This window comes from Nelumbo nucifera, chromosome 3, assembly GCF_055504915.1.
Source record: "Nelumbo nucifera cultivar China Antique chromosome 3, China Antique-T2T, whole genome shotgun sequence".
NCBI lineage: Eukaryota > Viridiplantae > Streptophyta > Magnoliopsida > Proteales > Nelumbonaceae > Nelumbo > Nelumbo nucifera.
The window spans coordinates 9,083,901-9,100,843 of record NC_142651.1 but is presented as its reverse complement, the minus strand read 5'-3'; the positions used below and the strand labels follow the sequence as shown (position 1 = coordinate 9,100,843).

The following is a 16,943-nucleotide window of genomic DNA, read 5'->3' as shown; positions in this document are numbered from 1 at the left end:
AGTCCACATAATAATAATAAAAAAAAAAGGTAGAGGTTGAATTGGCAACAAAGAAGCTTTGTATTTTTCTGTTTGTCACTTCTAACTGCGTTTTGTGGATGAAAACATGGAGATACCGTAGCCGAATTTGCTTTATTCTCGTCACACTTGATACAAAAAACCTGCTCTATGGAGACAAGGTAAAAAAAAAAAAAAGAAAAAAAAAATTAAGAATATATTGGTTCTTTTGTTGAATATAATAATTTTGGAAGGCGATATAATTCTTTTTTTTTTTTACGTGTAACCAAATGAAGCCTTATTGTTAATGTGATAATTAATATAGGATTGGAACTTTCTAAGAAACTTTGGGAGAGTATGAGACGGTATTTCAAGGTATTGGTTCGTTACTAGAAGATTCGGAACCCGAATCTCTTTCATGTAATTGTTAATCTTATCATATTTGGCCTTCCAACGTTTTGTCCTTTACTTGCTTTTCAATGAATAAGATTAATTCCACCATCTGGGAGATGCAAATTAATTTAAAAAAAAAAAAAAAACAAATAGAAAAGAAATAGATTCCAAAGATTAATCCATCAGTGATAGTGAAAATTGCATACGTATATGTCGTTAAAAAGGACTTTTTATTACTTAATTTTAATATAAAATTAAATATATCATGCAGTCACTGTAACGGAGATTGGTGGAATATCACTTTTATTGCACCGACTCTAATGTGTTGGGAGTTGGGACTCATGAGGTCTTAAACTGACTTTTGATTTTTTGGATACAAAAGCGGAAGGTTATAAGCTGAATTTTTTACCAGTGAGTAAGATACTTAAATTCGGACGGACTGGATGCTCGAACAGGTGGTCCAATGAGCATTTTTTTATATTTTTTTATTATGATATTTGACAACGTGATAGTCTTGAACTTCTGGTTTCCCACGAACTACTGAAAATATAAAAGGAAAAAGGACGCTGCTGAGTATAAGTCGGGTTGGTTTTGAGGTCAGACGAAGCCCATTTTGGATATAGGCTGGGCCTGAGCTGGAATTTAGCCCATTAAGTATTGTTGAGTTTGGGTGGCGGGAGGCTGATGTGAAACAACAAATGAACAAAGCAAATTTATAGTGGTTATAAATCATATTCATATAGCATGTATTTTTTGTGTAGAGATGGCATGCTGTAATTAAAAACGCCGTTGGGTTTGTAGGGGCCGCCAGCCCAGCCCAAGTTGCAGCCCTTGTACTTGACTTAATATGTGCAGTTAGATTGGTTTCCGGGCTGATCAAGAGAATGAATGATCTGGATTGTCATTCTGCATGCCCGCTCGTTTGTTGTTTGCCAGTTTCTGGTATGTGATCAGGATTCCATTTGCGAAGGCCAATCGTCCAAGAGAATGGGATTGATCAGACTATTTTGACCATCGAGGCAGATCTGTTTTCAGGAGTGAATAACTGGGAAAAGACAAGGACGACACACATGTACAAATAAAACGAAATGCTAACAATTAACAAACGTATTTAGTGAAGAGAACATTAATTCCAATCCATATAAAAAAGGAAAAGAAAAACTAAAAGCAAATTGCCTGCTACACAATATATTACTTGAAAAGTTTGAAAAGGAAGAGAGTCTATGTAAGGGTGTGTCATCAAACTGAAACATAAAGATGTAGGATTAACACCGTTGCTCAAGCTGCAGAGGGTGCAGGGATATAGGCCATCTCGGGTTCGGGCATGGTAGCCATGAGGGATGCTCTGGAGAAGGTGTCTCCCTTGGGAACGGCGTCGTCCGACTTGAAATCCAGTGACTCATCGTTGTACATATCCCACCATTTAGCCACTAACATCTTAATATCCTCTCTGTCCATGTTTGCTTCTTTTCCGGTATACCTCCATGGCTTGGATCCCTATTTTCACAACACTCAACAGAATTATTATACAAATAGAATGGAATTAATCAAGTAGAATTTAGCCCATTAAGCTTTAGAATTAAAATTTGGAGAACGAGGAAATGTAGTGCTCTGATGGGTGCTCACCGCTGCACAGTAGTGGACCACCTTGACTTTGTCGAGGTCAACGTTCTCTGGGTGGCGCCAGAGCATGGCCAGGACCAGATTGTACACCAGAGGAATAGGCTTGTAAATGTGTTGGAAGAACATGTTGAGGAAATCCTGACATGAAAAAACAAAATGTTAATTAATCAAGTAGACTGATTGATTGAACGAATGAATGAATGAGAGACGTTCCATTTCATTACTCTGGTACTCACTTGCTCAGCAAACGGCGTTGGAGGTGTGATCTGCAGAGTCTCAAGAAGGGTTTCATAGGTCAAAGGAGAAGGCTCGAATACGAACATCCCAGCGTTGAAGTAGAGAGGAGGTGGAGAGCCCATCTCAGCGGGCCATGTCACCTTGTCGGGGCACTGTTGGCAGTATCCAATGGAGTACTGGGGTGAGTGACTCCATGTCTTCTCGCAAAAACAGTCCATCACAGCGTAGAAGAAGCCGTCTGGTCTGTCAAACAGGTGGTCTATGTTGTCATACACCTGAATATCTGCATCCAGATATACCATCTTGCTGTACTCCTCAAACTGCATTTTTAAACAATTAATTTACCACTTCATATTTAATCACTCACCCCAAACAAAATCATAGTGAATGAGTGATTTAATTTACGTTTTCAACATACATCCCATATACGTAGCTTGGAGTAGTTGATGACATAGTAAGCCATGGCGAACTGGATTTGGTTCTCAGGCGGGTAGATGGGCTCGATCTCACGGACAATGCAACCTTGAGACCTCAAGATCTGACGGTGTTCTTCGGGGACATCTGGCAAGATGGCCACCACCAGCGGGTACGCACTCTTCACCTTGCGAAGACCCTTGGCCAATCCAACAACTCCCTTGACGTAGTCCCCGTTACCGGCCAGGAACGTCACGTAGGCCCTCTTTGAGTAGGCCCTACTGTTAAGGGTCGCAACCTTCCCACCGGTGCCTCTGAAGGTGTCGACTGGCACTTCTGGGGCCATAATTCACAGTTCAACGCCGGTGAAGTGATCGATCGATCGATCAATCCCAGGGAATGCTAGGTATAGGCTGGTGGGTAGCTAGTTAGGGAGGGAGGAGGAGTTTTGGGAGAGTAAATCGGCAACGCTGAGGATGCGAACCTACTCGCCGTTTCTTCCTGAGCTCTAACCATGGCATCCCCGATGCTCCTTAAATAAACGTTAAATGAAGGCTAAATGCATGCGAAATGAAACCCAAATGAAGTTCATCAGTCTCTTTCATATTGAGTTTTTATATATTTAGCTACGGGGAGGGGGTGGCATATTGGGTTGATGCAACGAATGAATGTCGTTTAACTGACCATCGATCTAGCCTTATCATGAGAATAGATGGACGAGATTTGATGCAGTAGTCGTCGTCGTGGTGGTGATCTTGTGTTGTTGTCGAGGACGTCATTGTAGAAATTTTTGCTTATTTATTTTTCTATTTCGGCCCTTTTCCCTGTGTACACTTGTATATACAAAGCTATGGGAAGAAGGGAGGCGTCAAAATGGGCATCACTTTCTATGAGGGAAAGGCTAAGAAGCAACGTAGCATCTCGCATCCATAAGTGGGACCAATCGGCTGATGTGGCGCTTTATGGTAATACTAAAATAATAAACCTGACCAATCGGCTCATTGTGTATAGACGTATGTCGACGACGACGATGACTACTACTAGTAGTTCGAGTCGGCTTGCACTCATTTGGCTTTAATTCAAATTTTCAAATAAAATATTAACCCACTAATCAAATAATTTGGTTCCTCAGAAAATATGACTCCGTAATCGTACTTAGGCGTGCAACTCGGGCGGGGTGGGTAGGGTTAGGGTTGAAGGTAAACCAGGCTCAACCCCAAAGGTGAAAATCTTGGGCTTGGGTCTGATTTAACAAGTCCAAGGTTCTCCTATAGAGCATATAGTATTGTATTGTATTGTATTGTATTGTATTGAGAAGGTTTTGGTACATTTATTTAAAGGTGCTTTTAGGAACTTATTTATTTTCTTTATTAAATAATATAAAAATATTTATAAAAATTAAAATTAAGAATAAAATAAAAATGCATTATATAAAGCACCTACACAAAGGTAGGGTTTAGATTTGGGCTGGGCCAGATCAGGTTAATTGGGCTTGGTGGGTTGGTTGAGTTTGAAAGAATTTATATATATTTGTATAGTGTAATTATCTTTTATTGCACTTTATGACCCAATTTAAGACTATAATTAATAAAAAAATATGTATTAATGTTATTTACAAATATATATATATATAAGTATTACATATATAATTAGAAAAAAAGATATTTCTATATAAATATAATACACATATATATTCTTTTAGCAGATTCAGATTCGGCCAGATTGGGTCAAACTTGAGCTATCTGAGGCTTCAACTCAAGTCCAATCTAAATTTACTTTGGATTTTAAGTTTTTTAGTTCAATATCCCATAACCCAAAAACTCAAACCCAACCCATACATAACAGATGATGCTCTAGAAGAGGATTTTTTTTTTTTCCCATTTGCTCTCTCACTCTCTGTTGAAGTTGTATATATCATGCTTGGAAAATGAAATCAAAAATACAAACTGTGAAAAACCTTCAAGCAGCAGGTTGAGGCCATGCAGCTGGAAGATAGAAAGATAGGGCGAAAGATTCTCCATTTATATCAAAAGAAGACAACATCAAAGCGGTGCAATTAATAGTGACATTAACAAATTTACAAGCATGCCACCTGTTATTTTAGGCGTGTCTATGCCTTTCACGTGCGACTATTAATGGATTACTTTACTTGCCTTGAAGACCTTTCCTTTCATCCCTTTGTTTTAGTACCGATGAGAAGAGAAGAGAGAAGATTTCAGTGAAAGTCGCCGGAACTTCAGTTCGCTGTGAGTGTGACCAACGTAGAAAGGACCAAAGGATCACAGTAGGTGAGATAGTGCTTTGTTTGTCTATTTATTTTTTTTGTAGGGGAGCGAATGAAATACATTTTTATTTTTTTTTATTTGATTAGTTTTACCCTTATCGTTTTTAAAGTATTCTTAAATTTTCTGATAATTGACTATCCTCACCATTACCGCTTTAATCTGTGCACATGTAACATCATGTGAAATATAAATTTTATTTAAAACCTAACATTACCCTTTTGTGGGTAAGAAGGCTGAGTATACTGTGTTCCACGACAGACTATGTCATCATCTTCTTCATTCGAAAAACTATGTTGTGTTCTAAGACACATGAAACCAACATTTTAAAAAACGATGCGGAAATAGAACTGTTTTGATCATCGATTTCTGGGTTGATGGTTTAACCGTCCGATTTGAATGGACGGTCTATTCTGACAAATAAATTAAAAATAAAAAGAAAAAAAAACAGTAAAAAATTATTGAACGGGTTGACGATTCGACCACCAAGGTCAACGAATTATTAACTTTTTTAATGATTTTTAATCAAAACTGGATTTGAAATAAAACAGAACCGATCACCTAAACAATTCATAGGCCAAATGTTCTAACCATCCCGATCAATGACAATTTGCATGAAACACCCACTGAAGAAGTTCCCGTATTGATCTTCTTCAGTCCCGAATTGAGCCTTATCTTCCACATAAAATCTGCTGACCCTGGGAACACCACCTCTGTTATAACCCTTTTTTTCGTAGGTTCACTTCAATTATTCAAACTCAAACCCGACTTGCTCTTCATCTTCCTTCTATCTTCCATCATGTTTTGACATCTGGAATTCTCTCCTATTTTGCAACAATTTATACCGCTGCCATTGTAGATCTGGCTCGAATCCTAACTTTTTGTTTGCAATCAAACTCTTGATCAACACAAACCACACAGACTCTGAATCTTATAGACACCTACAATGTCGTCTGTGGCTCCAGCTCGCCGCCTCAGCCTCCCATGCTAGCAAATGTTTCAGATGTGATCAATATTTCTGCAAAAAATAAAGATCATATAATTCTCTGAATATTCTCACTAAATTTGGTAAAAGAAAATCCAATTTGCAGATACATATACTGTTCGTTTCATATAAGTCGAGATTTCAGGTTTTGGAATCTCTTCTCATGAACTTGTATAAACTAAAAAGTGAAGCTGGAGCTCCCCACGTGTGGCCTCCATTCTTCTGCTATGTTTCAAGATTTAACTTATTTTTTAACACCAAAAAAGTTGATGAAATTCTCAAAAAACCCAAGTGACCTAACGAAGGAAAGTAGGAAACAGTCTCAACAATTAAGAAAGATTGTGTATTTGAAGGTGGTTAGTTAGGGTCCGGATATAGTAAGCATGTTAGGTAAGCACAATGAGTGGACACGTAATAGCTATATGTCCTAGTTAACGTGCCTTTCATTCAGATATTTTTGTTCCATTAGAAATTATCTATTATTTTATTATCTTTGTTAAAATAATTAAAAATAAAAACAATGAAAAAAAAAACGTAAATGAGTCTCAACTCTCAACACATTTAGGTTTTCATTTTTCATTATTTTTTATTTTTAATTATTTTGATAAAAATAATAAAATAATAGATAATAACACATTAACTAGGACATGTATCATACAACTATTATGTGCTCACTTATTATGCTTACCTAATATGCCTACGACATCCACCGTGCCTACGACATCCACCGCAATGTTGTGGCGGATAAGACAATCGATTCCCATGAGTCCATGACCTCCAAAGTCCTTGAGGGGACTGTCTTATCCACACCTACCTGTTCCACACTTACACTGCTTGAACGAACTGTCGACCTAGACCCAGTTTAATAAAACAAGATTTTTTAAAATTATAATAAAATAATAATGACCTAGATATAGTTTCACAAGCGAGCATGAATATTCTTAGGGAAGTAGCTCTGTAGCTGATAATCGCCAATTGACTTATCGTTCTTGTTTTATAGGCTCACATGAGTCTTTGAAAGGGGGTATTCCTGTTATTTCTGTACGAGTCTTTCCCCTTCAGACCAAGATTGATCGAGCAAATTAGTTCTTCTTCATCTTTACGGTTTTTGAAGATTTTCGTCAGTTGGGTTTTATTTTAAAAATTTGAAGAATAGTAAAGAGCAAATTCAATATTTTGTTTTTTTCTGTTAGTACTTAATGCGATGATAATTGTCAAAAACCTTGAGGATACTTTAAGACAACATATAAATAATAAGGCTATGTTTAGTTTGAAGGAAAAAGTAGGGAAAAGAAATGAAATGAAGGGAAACCTTTACAAATCTTGTATAAATTTCCCTGCATTTCCCTTCATTTCCCTATTCTTTCCTTTAAACCAAACATAACATAAGGGTAGAGTTAGTCAATTTTCTAAATCTTAGGGGTACTTTAAGAAATCTCCCATTTCTTTTTAGTGTGAAACAAAACAGTCGATGGCAATAAAACATTACGTCTTTTTTGACAAAAATAAACAAACGATAGAAACAAAGACTCCCCAAAGACTAACTCGGCTACACGTCTACATGTTACAACGCGGACTGCACTTCCATCCGCGTTGTAACACGTAGATGGTTTAAGTGACGTACAAAAAAAGTAAAAGACAATAATGTTAACTTCCGTTATTTATTTTCTCTACATTTTTTTAACTTAAAAAATAAAACAAAAGCTTTAAGTTTATTCATGGATTTTGAACTGTTGTTGACTTGGACAGTAAGACCATTCAGCCTGAGAACCATCTAGACAACCGGTTATGTTTTACCTCAAACCCAGTTCCTAGCCAAAAATCCTTGAATCGGTCAACGACCTGTTGACCAAGGCGGTTGAACCGTCAACCTGTTCAACGATTTTTTGTCATTTTTTATTTTAATTATTTAATTATTTTTTTTAATTTTTATGTCAAAACAGGCCATTCGTTCGAATCGGACAATCGAACCATCAACTCGAAAACTGATGGCCAAAACTGTTTCGCTTTCGGGACATTTTTTAATTGTTAACCCTTTCTCATTTTCATATGAGGGAATGACCATTTCCCTCCTCCCTTGGGAATGAAACCCATCCTAATTGATTCCAATTCCTATCTAAACTAATCAAACCATAGGAATAGACCATTCCAAAACCAATTCAATCTATGAACCAAATGGTCCCCAAGTTTCTTCATGTGAATACAGTTGAGCCCACTTATATTTCTACATGTCTAAGTTTGAGGTTATGAAAGGTTATGAATGAATTACAAGGTTACATATAATTGGTGTAATAACTTTTTTTAATTTAGCTTTACATTGAGTAATACGGTCTGTACCGTATGAGTTTATTACAGTACACACTATTTCATTTGTATTTCTACAAGTTTAAGCTTAACGAGCCTAAGATTTAAGTTATAAGTAGATTACAAAATTATATCAAATTGGTGTAATAACGTATCACCTTTTGTCAAAATGGCTTTATATTAATTAATACAGTATAAGTTTCTTTATTAGGATACATAATAATCCACTTGTACTTTTGTCAAGTTAGACCAATTCATCAACAACAAAGCTTGGCAGCTAAGCTTAAAATATTTCTTTTATTTTTTTTGGGTTGAAAAAATGTTGAGAAAATAAACAATGAATTTCGTACGTCATTTAAAACCACCTACGTGTTACAACGCAGATGGAAGTATAACTCACGTTGTAACATGTAGGTATGTAGCCCATCCAAGCCTAGATTTTCTATTCACTTTCTATTCATCGTGAATTGCAGCTATACATCTCTCAATTTATAAAAGATATCTAATTCACGGTGGGTAGAGAATAAGTAGGAAAAGTGAGTAGGAAATCTCAAGTGAGCCCATCCAGTCACAAACAAGAGCTGGAGTTCAACCTGAACCAGAGGAGGCCGCTACTTGCCAGCAGAGAAGAGGTGCACAAGCAGACCAGACTATCCCGAACCACAGTTGATTAAATGGCACGAAGACTTCTGTCTAGGGGTGATTATGGGCCAGGCCAAGCTTTGCACTTATGATAAGGACAATAGCTTAGGCCTGGGCCCGGCCTGGCCCGGGGTTTCAGGCCTGAAAAATAAGCCCTAGCCCAAGTCTATATGGGCCTGAGCCGTGCCAGGCCTAATTCCGAACCAATATCACTCATATATAAAATATTACGTCTATATATTTAATGACATAACATGCATATAAACTTATTTTATACATTATATAATATAAAATATTACATATAATATAAATTGTACATGTCATATTATAATATTTATATACAAAATATATAATATAATAAGTATACATGTATATACAAAATGTGTAAGTTTAAATATATACTGATCGGGCCGGACTTAAAATATTAAACCCAAGCCAAGTCCTAAAATTTGCGAGCCTAATGTGGGCTTGGGCCCGAGCCGGGCCTGAACATAAAACTCAGGCCCAAGCCCAGAATTTCCGAACCGGATTTGTGTGATTCAGGCCGGGTCGGACTGAAATGATCACCCCTACTTCCGTCTTGATACTCCGAGGAGGAAGTGATTTGCAAGTTATGGCGATACTATAGGTCTGTTGACTTTACGAAATGGCACCGTCATTACGAAGGAAGAGCTCAGAAATTAATTGATGTGTCTCAACTATTCATGATCACTCTCTCAAGACAACAGTTGCACAGGCGAAGAATGTTAGAAAATATTAATCATGAAGAATCTATCTTAGCAGCAGGTGCATGCCATTTGAGGGTATTGGGTTGGCTGTCGTTAAATATTCTCGAAATTTACTTCACATACATGATGGGGAAGATGTATATCATCCACAGGTTGCCATGAAAACAAGTCTGTTGTGCTATAGAACCGTCCCAAGATAGAGTCAGATGTGATTATGTGAATGTAATTCAATTACTTGTTAAATTGCTTGAAAGATCCAATTATGTTGTTCAGTGGGTCAACAAATTGAGAGTTTGGGTTGATGGAACAAACTCATAAAAAGAAAACAAAAAGATCCTCACACGCTTCTGTCTCATATATTGCGTCTTCTTCTAGTGTCAAGGTGATTTCGAGTATTGAAAAACTCAAGCAAGTAATAAAAATTTCAATACCTACTTGGACGAGAAATCAAAGGCACAGCTACTGCACTGTTTTGTAAGCTAAAATTCTGGCATTAGACGATATTTTCCGAGCCTAAGCATAACCCAGTTGAGTTGACTCCTCCCTAACCGGCCGGCAATTTCTTCTATGGCCTCTCTTTTACTTTACATTCAAAGGAGTCCAACACTTAAAACAAAGAGAGCAATATATCTGATGAAGCACAATCTGGCCAATCTTAGCTGTCAATGATCTTGTGTCTGAACTGAGTAACAGGGACCTGAAATGGAAGGAGAAGAGAAGCTCCGGGGAGAACCCGGCGTAAAGGCTCCGAAGCTCAAGTTAGAATACTTCAAAGGCAAGATAAACCAGATAGCGCAAAGTTAGCATACCTCGTTCCTGGTGGGTAGGAGCCTTTTATAACCACCTCGCGCACTCACTTCCAGGCTTCCGTCAGATCGGGTATGATTACTTCTGAACTCCTGCCAGTTCGGATGTCATTTCCTCTGGCCGGACAGAACCGCCACTGTTCCTTTTGTCGGAGCCGTCTCTGCGGCTGGTGACGACGGTTGCAGGTGGCGGTGGCAGGAAGCCATTTGAAGTGCGGCTGTCAGGCGTCAGATCCCAAATCAGTCAGGTGCATCGCCCTTAGATACGGACGTCCTTGGTGTCGGATACGTTTGGTCAGCCTGGTGTTTCGGAAGCGAAGTGTTGGAGTGGCGAGCGAGGTGTCTTGAGTTCGGTTTGGAGCGTCCCGAGCTGCCTTCGGCCAGCTCGGGTCAGCTTTGTGAGGCTTGGGGCCCAGTACAGTTCGTGCTCAGGGAACTCGGGTTCTCCGTAGGAAGCTCTGAGTTCTTAATAGGGAGCTCGGACTCTTGGTAGGGAGCTCGGGCTCTTGGCGGGGAGCTCGGACTCCTAGTAGGGAGCTCGGGTTCTTAAGCGAGCTCGGACCCCTAGTAGGGAGCTTGGGCTCTTAACAGGGAGCTCGGACTCCCAGTAGGGAGCTCGGGCTCCTGGCGGGGAGCTCGGGCCCTTGGTGGGGAGTTCGGGCTCCTAGTAGGGCGGTCTGGAGTTCAGGCTCAGTAGCGAGCTTGGACTTTGCTTTTGGCGCTTGCTTTGGGCGCTCTATTGTCCCGAGTTGCTTGTTTCTGCCACGTGTTGGGTAACTACGAGGTCGGGCCAAATTTCCCTTCATCAATTGCCCCCCACTCCCTGCGACAAGGGTCTCGTCTTGGCGCGGGGAGTTTGCAAGGTAGCAGGGGGGTTTTGGTCCGTGTTGCGCGCATGCTCTAATTTTATTTTCAAAAAAGGGCGCGCGTTTGGGAGTCGTGACAACAGTTGTTCGGGAGTTGCGCTGTAGACGCTTTTATTGCGAGGAGACGTGCGCCGACACCCTGTCAGTTTCGAGGTGCGTGCTGACACCCGTCCTCTGACAGGACGTGCGCAACGCTCTGTCAGTTTCGGAAAGACGTGCGCTGATTGGTCTCGAAAAACGTGCGGTTTAGTGCGGCTGTGGGCTGTTGGATTGGCTTCGATCTGGGCCGTCGCTTTCTGGACGCTGTTGATATAAATAGTGCGCGGGGGGGGGGGGGCCTCCTTGCTACTGTTGTACATCTTGAGCTCGCGTCCTAGGTTCCTTGCTTGTTCGAGCATTCGTGGTCTGCTGCAGTCTTCTTCCCGGGTGAGTGCTTTTGGAACCCCGTTCCGTTTCCCGATGTCTAGTTTGGAGGGTTCAGACTGTTCAAGCGGGTCCGATGTAGGTTCTACGAACCAGTTTGCGTCCCCCGGTAGTTCAAGTGAGCCTGACGTAGGTCCTGAGGAAGGGGTCGGGCCTATGGCCCGAGGTGCTTCGGGTAGGTCGGCGTCCACCTCCCGTCGTGGCCGGATTGTAGATCAGTTCGGCCCTTCGACTATGACGCCTGAGGAACTTCAAACCCTCGTAGAATACTACGACTTGCTCGGGGAGCACGGTTACTTCATCCCTACGGGCAGCTTCCCTTGGGAACACGGTCCTGATGAGATCGTGATTTTCCGGGAACAGCTCACCGCGGGGCTGCGACTGCCCTTTCACCCTCTCCTTGTCGAGGTCCTAAACCACTTCGGTGTGACGGTCGGCCAGCTTCACCCGAACTCTATTAGGAACTTAGTGGGGACGATCTCTTTATTTTGCGACGAGAACTTTCCTCTGGATCTGGAGATTTTCTCTTCCATCTTAATGCTGAAAAAGCAAGCGGGTCCCCTTCCTGGGCGTAGGCGGGCATACTACCTGTCCCCTCGCCCGGGCTTCAAGCTCTTACACGGACTCCCTAATAAGGTCCCGACGTGGAAGCGAGACTACTTCGGGGTGCGAAGTGTGCTGGGGTGGCCGTTTCAGACCGGCTGGGGGATGGCCGCTCCCGATTCCGGCATCACACTTAATAAGGAGACGGCGAAGGGCCTCCGGCAATGGGCGCGGCTTGGGCTGGATTGTCAATGGTATCTGACGGAGGCCAAGCTTATTGCTGCGGGCCTGAGTTCGGGTAGGTTCTTTCCCTAGTGATCCTGTCTTGCTCTTCTTTTACGTGTCTTGCTGATGCCGAACTCCTTTTCGCAGGTACGATGGACTTTCGAGGGACCCGAGGTGGGCACTTGTTCCAAGGCATGAAGAGGAGAAAACGGGTGGCTAAGCGAGCTCGCGTCGAGCCATCCCAGGGGGCGGAGCCCGAGGTGCTGGACTATCCGGCAGAGGAGCCCGAGATGGTTCCTCCTATGCAGGAGCCGGCGCGGGGGCTCCTTATGCCGAAACCACACACACGGGGGCTCCCGCCTACTCCGAGTCTGCCCATACGCGAGCTGGGCCGTCGGGCTCGGAGGTCCCGAGGGACTTCAGGAGCGTGCTGTCGCCTGTTCATGCTCTTCAACGGAGTAAGGAGGCGATGTTTCCCGAGGAAGTTGTGGCGTGGACCGAGCTCCCTCTGCACCAAGTGGCTTGCCGTGCTGTTACTCATGCCATGGTGGTAAGTGCTCCCTTCTTTAGAGTTCGGCCTTTATTCTTTTATTCGTTCCTTTGATCTCGTTTTTCTTTTGATAGGTGAACTCTTCCATTCACGCCTTGGCGAACCAGGTGGAGAGATGCTCGAGGCAGGCGCGAGCTGCCGAGGAGGCTGCTCGAACTGCCGAGGAGAATGCTCATGCTGCTGAGGAGAATGCTCGTGCTGCTGAGGCTACTGCTCGCCTTGTGCGGTCTAGGCAGGCGAGGTCTCAGAGGGATGCCGAGGCCATGGGAGTGGTGGTGAAGCGTATGGCAGAAATAAAGTTGGACCTGGAGCACCAGGTCGAGTATCTTCAAGAGGATATCCGGGAGAGGACTCAGATCTTCTCTCAAGGCATCGAAGACGCGAAGAAGAAAGCTGTCAGCGATTACATTGCTTCGCCGGATTTCGATGATCTGATGGTAGACTCCTACAGGAGGGGTTTCAAGCTAAGCCGGTGGATGATCCGGAATATGTACCCCGAGCTTGACACTAGCGCCATATCCACTTTGCGCATTACTCAAGAAATGGCTAATGCTGCGGATGCCGAACCGGACTCCGAGGGGGAGGCAGGTCCTTCGGGTGTTGTCGAAGCGGCTTCTGATAACGATGAAGTAGCCCCTGGCTTGTGAAATGAAATGTACACTTTTTTTTTTTGAATGTACACATCTATTCTGAAATGAAAAGGCTTTTTGTTCATGTACTGGTTGTGTCTTCGAGCTATATTTTTTGCCAAACTGACCACTTCGGTCCATCAGTTCGTTTTATGAAATGGCTTCGGCGTACTTGCCTTGGTGGCCTATAGGTAGTACCTTCTTAAGTTGACAACGTTCCGTGCTCGGGGTACTTGTTTTCCTTCTAGGGTTCCAAGCTCGTATGCTCCCCCACCGAGTGTTTTCATTACTCTGTAGGGTCCTTCACAGTTTGGTCCAAGTTTCCCTACGCCGGGTTCGGGCACCATGACCTTACGGAGAACCAGGTCGCCGACGCGGAAGTTCCTCTTCTTTACTCGCGCGTTGTAGTACCGAGCTACCTTTTGTTGGTAGGCCGCAGTTCGGATGTGCGCAAGATCTCTCACTTCGTCCAGTAGGTCGAGGTTGGTGCGTAACTCGCCCTCGTTTGTCCATTCGTCGTACGCTTCTAGTCGAAACGTAGGCACTTCGATTTCCGCCGGGATCACTGCTTCGGTGCCGTAGGTGAGGTTAAAGGGGGTCTCACCTATGGCGGTTTTTTCCGTGGTTCGGTGTGCCCATAGAACACTTGGTAGTTCGTCTGCCCACAAACCTTTGGCTCGGTCCAATCGCGCTTTCGGTCCGCGGAGGATGGCTCTATTCATTACTTCTGTTTGGCCATTTGCCTGCGGGTGTGCGACCGATGTGAAGTTCTGACTAATTCCCATACTTCGGCACCATTCTTGGAACTTGATCTCTTCGAACTGTTTGCTGTTGTCGGAGATCAGTACCCGAGGTAGCCCGAAGCGACGTACGATGTTCTTCCAAAAGAAGTTTTGTATGTTTCGGGCTGTAACTATTGCCAAGGGTTCGGCTTCTATCCACTTTGTGAAATAATCTACTACCACCACTAGGAATTTTCTCCCGCCTGTCGCTGGTGGGAATGGCCCCAGGAGGTCGATGCCCCATTGGGCGAAGGGCCATGGACTGGTGAGGTATTTGAGGTCGGCAGCGGGCTGATGGTGGATGCTGGCATGCTTCTAACACTTGTCGCATTTTCTGACGAGCTCGATTGCCTCTGTCTTCATCGTTGGCCAGTAGTATCCTTGTCGAAGTGCCTTTTGGGCGAGGGCTCTGCCCCCAGGTGTCCGCTGCACAAGCCTTCATGGATGTCGCGGAGTACCAGCTCGGCTTCGGCTGGGCGCAACCATCGCAGATAGGGGAAAGTGTAGGATCGTCGGTACAACCGTTCGTCTATCATGACGTATTTGGCTGCTTGGCGCTGCACCCTCTTGGCTGCGTTGCGGTCCGCGGGGAGGGTTCCGTCTAACAGGAAGTTCGCGAGTGGGTCGATCCAGCTCGGCTCTGCTTCGGTGACGGGAGCGACCTCTTCTGCCCCACCGAGAATGCTGGGCCGAGGCAAGTCCTCTACGTACACGGTTCTCCTGGCATTGTGGCTCGTGCCAGCCAGTCGGGAAAGGGTGTCGGCCTCAACGTTCTCTGACCTCGGGATTTGCTTGATGAAGTGCGACTGTAGTTGAGCAGAGCTTCCTTTACTTTTGCCAAGTACGCAATCATAGTGAGCTCGCGTGCTTCGTACTCGCTTGTAACTTGGTTGACTACGAGCTGGGAATCACTGCAGATAACCATGTGCTTTGCTCCGACCATGCGCGCTAGGTTTAGCCCGGCTATCAGTGCCTCGTACTCCGCCTCGTTGTTGGATGCCACGAACTCAAAGCGTAGTGCGTATTCCAGTTTTGTTCCGCTCGGGCCGCGTAGCACTATTCCAGCCCCGCTGCCTTGTTGGTTCGAGGAGCCATCTACGTGAAGGATCCAGGGCTCCTCATCCCAGTTCGTGCTTGGTCTAACCAGGAGGGAAGCCACGCTGGCTGCTACTTCATGGGGTTCGGACTCGTTTGGCTTGGGAGCTCCGAGTTCGCCCGAACTGGGAATCTCGGGCTCGACCGGCTCAGGGGCTTCGAGGCTAAACGTGCACTCTGCGATAAAATCTGCCAAGGCTTGGGCCTTAATGGTAGTTCTTGGCTTGTACTGGAGATCGTACTCGCTGAGTTCGATGGCCCACTTCGTCAGCCGGCCGGAAACCTCAGGTTTGAGTAAAACTTGTCTCAAAGGTTTGTCGGTCAGGACGATGACGGTGTGGGCCTGGAAGTACGGGCGTAGTTTCCGTGCTGCTACCACCAGAGCATACGCTAGCTTTTCTATCTGCGGGTACCTTGTCTCTGCTCCCTGCAAGATTTTACTAACATAATATATGGGTCGTTGGACCCGGTCTGCTTCCTTTACTAGTACCGAACTGACCACCTCGTCGCTAGCCGAGAGGTACAGTTCTAAAACTTCGCCTTCCTCGGGCAGAGCTAAGGTTGGCACACTGGCGAGGTAGCCTTTTAGCTCGTCAAACGCGAGCTGACAGTCTTGGGTTCATTCGAACCCTTTGCCTTTGATTGCTTTGAAGAAGGGTAGGCAGCGATCTGCCGACTTGGACATGAAGCGGCTTAGAGAGGCTATGCGGCCGTTTAGCCTCTGGACTTCTTTTATTTTCCGAGGTGGTCTCATATCTAGGATGGCTTTTATTTTGTCCAGGTTGGCCTCGATGCCGCATCGATTGACAACGTAGCCCAGGAATTTGCCCGAGGTGACGCCAAAGACCCATTTGTTGGGGTTCAGTTTCATGTTATACTGACGCAGGATTTGGAAGACGGAATCTAAGTCTTGTATTAATTCTTGTGAAAACTGTGTTTTGACGACCATGTCGTCTACATAGCACTCTATCTTCGTGCCGATCAGGGGCTGAAACAGCCTATTTACAAGTCTTTGGAAGGTCGCCCCGGCGTTTTTTAACCCGAAGGGCATGACCTTGTAACAGTATAGACTGAACTCGGTTATGAAGCTGGTTTTTTCTTCGTCGGATTGGTCCATCCGGATTTTGTTGTAGCCTGAGTAGGCATCCAGGAAGCTTAGCAATTCATGTCCCGAGGTCGCGTCCACTAGGCGGTCGATCCTAGGAAGGGGGAAGCAGTCTTTCGGGCAAGCTCGGTTCAGGTCGGTGTAGTCGACGCACATGCGCCACTTGCCGTTCGCCTTTTTCACCAGTACCGGGTTGGCCACCCAGCTCGGGTAATGGACTTCCCTTATGAAGTCTGCCGCGAGGATCTTCTCGACTTCCTCGTCGACCGCTTTCCTGCGCTCTGGGGCTAAGTTCCGTTTCTTCTGTCTAACGG

General features: G+C 44.1%; 1 protein-coding gene across 1 annotated transcript; it reads right to left on the bottom strand.

Moving 5' to 3' along the window:
• Positions 1–1,463: 1,463 nt before the first annotated feature.
• On the bottom strand, positions 1,464–3,178 carry LOC104593178 (galactinol synthase 1-like). The gene is made up of 4 exons (XM_010252922.3): positions 2,669–3,178; positions 2,250–2,570; positions 2,017–2,151; positions 1,464–1,887 (listed from the first exon to the last, which is right to left on the bottom strand). Exons 1-4 carry the CDS (start codon positions 3,008–3,010, stop codon positions 1,669–1,671), a joined length of 1,017 nt encoding a protein of 338 aa, XP_010251224.1. The 5' UTR covers positions 3,011–3,178; the 3' UTR covers positions 1,464–1,668.
• Positions 3,179–16,943: the final 13,765 nt, after the last annotated feature.